Source organism: Oryctolagus cuniculus, chromosome X, assembly GCF_051225735.1.
Source record: "Oryctolagus cuniculus isolate XC-2025 breed Fujian yellow rabbit chromosome X, ASM5122573v1, whole genome shotgun sequence".
NCBI lineage: Eukaryota > Metazoa > Chordata > Mammalia > Lagomorpha > Leporidae > Oryctolagus > Oryctolagus cuniculus.
In genome coordinates this window covers 26,871,501-26,877,500 of record NC_142888.1, presented here as the reverse complement: position 1 = coordinate 26,877,500, position 6,000 = coordinate 26,871,501, and the positions used below count along the sequence as shown (strand labels likewise).

The window sequence follows — 6,000 nt, the reverse complement described above, 5'->3', positions numbered from 1 at the left end:
TCAGTGTGGCTAACCAAACAGTGGAACAGCTGCAAAAAATGCTTGTGAGTAATTGGGAGGTTTTTTTTTTTCCTTTTTCTGTAATTCACTTTGAATTCATGAGCTTGTTTTTTCATACACAAATAGCAGGCATTTCTTTGTGATCAGAGTATTTCTGGTACCATCATTTGTGTGGACTTGCACTTGCGCAACATTCATAAAAACTGACAACTAGGAAAATGTTTCCATGCGGCCGGCGCCGCGGCTCACTAGGCTAATCCTCCGCCTTGCGGCGCCGGCACACCGGGTTCTAGTCCCGGTCGGGGCACCAGATTCTGTCCCGGTTGCCCCTCTTCCAGGCCAGCTCTCTGCTGTGGCCAGGGAGTGCAGTGGAGGATGGCCCAAGTGCTTGGGCCCTGCACCCCATGGGAGACCAGGAGAAGCACCTGGCTCCTGCCTTCGGATCAGCGCTTTGCGCCGGCTGCAGCGCGCCAGCCGTGGCGGCCACTGGAGGGTGAACCAACGGCAAAAGGAAGACCTTTCTCTCTGTCTCTCTCTCTCACTATCCACTCTGCCTGTCAAAAAAAAAAAAAAAAAAAAAAAAGAAAAAAGAAAATGTTTCCATGCAAGAAAGTTTGCAAACCTTTGGCCATCTGTAACAGTGTAGACTTTAACACTCCCCCTTTCAGCCTTTACCTCCTATTTCTCGCCTTGCAGATGTTTAAAGAGAACCTGTGCAGTGTGTGAGTATGCATGTGAACTCGCTTCTCACTGACCTCAAGTATCCTGACATCAGCAATGTCAGAAACCACTTCCCTGTTGAGCTGAGTCACAGCTGGCTATAGTAGATTTGTCTACAACACAGGAGGAAAGTCGTGGTAGGCCAGACCAGCTTTGACCATACATAACCAACATCTGTATTCAGATTTGGCTTAGTATTTTTTTAAATAGCAGAATAGCAGGCCCTTGCCTATGTTCAGTGTCACAGTGAGCAAAGGGAGATGTTTTGGACCCCTGGTCCCTTTTCCCACTGCGGTGTAGCAGCTAACCATGTTATGAATACCTATCAAGTATGAAATAAGCACTGCAGACTTGCTCCAGTAATAAATACAGCTAAAACGACTAAGTAAAAAGCAAAATTGTTGGAGTATGCTGTCATACCGTATCATACCAAATATAATTTTTGTGTAATTACTTAGTCTATTGTCTAATTCATTTTATATTCACTTTTGAAAGGCATATCACTTGGAGTGTTTGGCATCCCCGTCTCAAAAAGGTAGCCATCAAAGATCGCTGAAGCCATGGCTGGCTGAACAAGGCAGTCAGCCTTGACTTTGCTGGGCTTCTCCCAGGAACTTCCTCTGTTGGTAACATGAGCAGCCCCTGCTTTCTACCTAGGTTTCAGTTTAGGACCACGTGCTCCTAGCAGACTGAGCTGATTGCCTTCACATGTTTGGAGTGCTTCCTCGGGTGTTTCTGTATGCCACTTGTGTTTATAAGAGAGCTCTCCTTTTTCTCTCTGCAGAGGGAAATGCGGGGGAGTATTACCTTCAAGATCGTGCCGAGTTACCGCACTCAGTCTTCATCCTGTGAGGTAATGACTCTAACAAAGCACCCCCATCTCTCCTGAGTTCTTAACTAACTGTCTGCTGATGGCTGAACGTTTTTGCTTTCTGGGAAACTGTTTCTGCCTGTGCTGTTAGATCACTGCACACCAATTTTGCAACAAAGATAACGGAACAGAGTAGGTCCCATCCACCTACTCAGCCCTGCTTCCTTGTGGATCTCTTCAGCACTTGAACTTTTTGCAGGCTGAAATCTAAGCAAAATTCAGAGAAGCTACAAATAATAATATAAGACTCAATAAAGAAAAAAATGGAGCCTCTCAGGGGAAAACCAAATCAAGATCTAAGTGCAGTATTTCCAGGAAGTACATTTACTTCCCTTGTTAAGAAATCACATAGATAGTTCTTCTTTCCAATTATCTGAGAAGTCGTCTATGTGCATTGAGATAGACTTCAAATAATTTTGACAGGTCTATAGATGGATAATTCTGTGATAAATTAGTAACTAACTTGGCCAGAGGGCTATAGGTTTCTGTAACCTTTTGTAAAATTGTTTATATTTGGAATATATGTGACTTACAAGCAAATAAGTTTTCTAGAATAGTAAAACCCCTAAAGTTTCTTTCTTAGAATAGGTGTATCCCATAGAAATTGTAGTTCTTCTAACCTATATTACTCAGTATTGTATTGGTTATGACATGAGTTTCAAAAATCTATTCTTTTTTATTTGGGAATAGAAACTGGCATGATCGGTATTATTCTTTAGTCCTTGCACACTGTTCTTTCATGGGCGTCTTCCAAGCATGTGCACATCCACGTGAAGTGCACATTTTCTAAAGTTAATTTTTAAGACTGATGGGTAACTTACTGGATTTGTACTTAGGAGAATTTGATTACAACCCTTCTTACAGTCTCTAGTGAAGCTGTAAATTTAACACACACAAAAAAATCAGGCTTTATATACTTTTTCTTAACCTATTGAAGAAATGTATAAGAATTTGTCACTTTGTCAAGTGTACTTTTACTGAGCCATGACAATTGGGGTGACCATTATATCGGGTCTTGAGCTCCTCTTGGTGGCTTCATATGGAACTTCAATTAATAATGTGTTTCAAAATAAAACGCAGAACTCCTTCTGATCCAGAATTCAGAGTACTGAAATTTGTGGCCTGGAGCACAGACCTTGCTGGGAAAAAGAGAATGTCATGCATGTTTTATGTAAATAATTTTAAGATTCTGAAGTCACAGATGTTCCTTATACCATCTCTCATCTGTGGAAGAAATTTGGTAGCCACATTGATTGTTGTCTCTCTGGCTTACTAACCAGAAGGTATTGTTGGTTATTAACATCAGTCTCTCTTGTGTTTGGGGCTAGGACCAGTATTTTCCATGTAAAGTCTATGCTGTCTTGAGTAAGAAGCCCCTCTTCCCTTCTTCACTTTTGAATCATAAAGTAATGATACTCCTAGCCACACTCTCAACCCTTTGACCTTCCTGTGCTGTGCTAGAATTCAAGCCAGTGATTGGACTCTTCCCAGCTAGGGCGGTGCTTCTCATAGAAAGGCTCTGTGGCCTACATCTGTATGCCCAGACCCTTGGTAAAAGAGTGAACCCCTGCTCCTCGCCCTGGCCGTACTGACTTGAGTCGGTGAGGGTGGCACCTGGAGGTAGATCTTCTCACTGTTGTCTGAGAATGCTCCTCTGAAGGATCCTATTACCTTTAAATAGAATAACTTCCAGAAATTCTCTTTAAATTTTGTAGGAGGAAACAAATATCTTTTATGTGAATGTGCAATTTTCAAGGCCTTAAAAGAACTCTACCAAGCCAAAAACTAAAAAGTACTGTACTTGTTTTCTTCCTCTCCTTGTTCTTAACCTTGAAGTTGATTTAGACCCTAAGAGAATGAAGTCTGGAAAGGATCTTGAGTGTGTTGAATAGTAGACAGAGAACGACCAAGAAGTGTGGACCTAGGCAGAGAGGCTGTGACTCCTGGGATCTTTGCCAGAAGTGTAATATTGTTAAAGGCTTAAGATGATTGTTTTAATCAATCTATGAAAATGAGCTAAAGAAAAATGAGTTCTTCTCTGGTGTGTATCTATCTTTCACCCTTTACCAGTACTATCTATTCTAGAAAGAGTCTAAGGTGATTACAGTATATGAAGTCTTTCTCTTAGGTTCGTTTCTCTTCTAATTGAGCCATTCAGTAATCCTTGCTGCCAAGGTACCTAAAAATTATGAAATACGTTTCAAACCTAATCTTTAATAACAATTAAGCAGTTATTATCTTCAGCACAATAATTTCATTGTAATATTTATCATCTTATAATACATGGTAGAGCTTTAATATCAAGTCACTCTTTTGGGTCTCATTAAAAGGAATTAGAGGGCATATTATATGGGAGGCAGGAAAGAAATGATTAATGAATGACAGTCATGGCTTACAATATGTGAATCTTCAAAATGCAAAATTTTTTTCTTTACTTCAGTGAAATCATGCGAGTAAGTCAGTGTGACACCTTTACAGCTCAAACCGCGAAGGAAATGGTTGTCAGACTGGTTATAACTGTTGATGTAAATATCTGTTTCTGTGCCAGTGTTCTGTGTTAATGAACCTTGTGTCTTATTTCAGAGAGATTCCCCCTCCACTTCCAGACAGTCCCCAGCTAATGGTCATAGCAGCACTAACAATTCTGTTTCGGTAAGAACTTTAGCTCCACACAGCCAAGTGTGACAATTTTGTTGGTGCTCACCTGCCATGAGTGTTCTAGTTACATGTGTTCAGTGGAAAGATTGTCTTCTGCAGATCCACAAGGCTACTACAGCTGCAATGCAGTTCACTCCTGGAAAGTCTTCTTCAACATTTTCTTCTCACTAAAACTCCCTTCCAGTAGTTAAATCTGAAGAAACATACTTCAAGACCACTTTGGTCACTCAAAATATTTCTACACCACCATAGTAGTATGCAAGACTTTGCTCAAACCTATGCAAAGGAAACAAATGGAAATTTGTTATAATTTATAATTTTTTAAATTTGAGACAGATAATGAAATGTGAGGATTTTGCAGAGTAGGCATCTGGGTATTCTCGGGCTTTATACTTTTCTATTCTGAGTGATATCAGCAACATGTTTTAGTTTCCGCTATCTAAGTTTACGAATTGGTGTGCCCTCTGTTATTGTGGTACGTGCACATATTTTTGTGAATTATAAGCCTTGCCTGGATATGAAAAGCAAAAGGAATCTGGCTTCAAACTGCACTTAAGCCACGCTGTTATCACATCTTTAACACAAAGTACTTTATATTGAACTTGAACATGGAATTTAACATTTTTCAGAAATATCTATTTTGGAATAGAGAAGGAATTGTCTTTAATTTATTTAAACAAACTGAAGCACTTGTAGGTGCAGGTTTGCAATATTTGGGGGTAAGCAAATCTTCTCTAAGTTGCTGATACTGCTGTTTATCACCCAGCTGAAATTATTAAGAGTTCTAATGATGCAGCAGTATTGCATTTTTCCTGACTTTTCATTTGCCCTTTAAAAAATATACCAACATTTTAATCAGGTAAAATTGCAAATAATTTAGAGATCATATCAAATGAAATAGTATTTATCAGTAACAGAAATTGTGAAAGAAATTTGTCTATAACATTATTTTTAACTTCAAAGCAGGCTACCAAAGGAATTCATTGATAAGTCAATATTTCGTACTTTTAAGATGGTGAAAATCCATACAGCCATGGAATTTTTCAAAATCCAAATGGTTACAGTGACTGAGTTGAAAAAGGGCAACATCTCCTTTTAGTTGGGAATTTTTTTAATAGGCTGTTTCACTTGCAGTGGCTTTTGTGTTGAAGATGCTGAGTTGTTTCTTAAGAACACATTTTCTCTCTGCTTAAACTTACCTGCTTTCTTCAGCTTGCTGCTAAATGGCCTGGGTTTGACTTTTTGATAACTCAACATTTCTGAGAAATGGAATAATGTATATTATCTCTTTACAACTTAAATCTAGCTCATTTTTTAACCATATTGTAACAGAACACACAAATTACTTTGTGCTCTTGACAAGTAAATGAAAATTTTTCTCCTGGGTTGGCTTTATTCTACAGGACTTGCCATCAACTACCCAACCAAAAGGACGACAGGTGAATAGATATCCTCTCTAGAAACTTCTCTAAACTGAGCTGCTAATAGCCAATCCCTTATTAACCCTTTCCATCCCATAATGTCTGCATTTTGGACCATAACATTTGAGCGTTGAGAGCTTGTACCATTTCATTTTAACACATTACACATGACTAATTCTCTATACAGATTTTTTTCCTCACATCTTTGTAGCTGTGATGGTTATTGTAATTTCAACCTGATAATTTTGTGTTGATCATTGAGAATTCAGCCTTTTGGAGGTCTTAATGGGCCTGCCTCTGGGTATGGAAAAGAATTTTGAAGCTTACAAA

At 39.1% G+C, this 6,000-nt stretch overlaps 1 protein-coding gene across 16 annotated transcripts in view; it reads left to right on the top strand.

Annotated features, from left to right (window-relative positions):
* Positions 1 to 6,000, top strand: part of CASK (calcium/calmodulin dependent serine protein kinase) — a 366,640-nt gene that overhangs the window by 328,414 nt on the left and 32,226 nt on the right. For 6 of the 16 annotated variants that reach the window (XM_089324392.1, XM_089324391.1, XM_089324389.1 and 3 more), the window contains 4 exons: positions 1 to 44; positions 1,505 to 1,573; positions 4,175 to 4,243; positions 5,653 to 5,688. The exon at positions 1 to 44 is cut by the window's left edge and continues 42 nt beyond it. In XM_089324392.1, the coding sequence (XP_089180518.1) occupies positions 1 to 44; positions 1,505 to 1,573; positions 4,175 to 4,243; positions 5,653 to 5,688 (218 nt within the window). The remainder of the gene's footprint in view (positions 45 to 1,504; positions 1,574 to 4,174; positions 4,244 to 5,652; positions 5,689 to 6,000) is intronic. The other 10 variants (XM_089324399.1, XM_089324402.1, XM_089324398.1 and 7 more) reach the window with 3 other exon arrangements.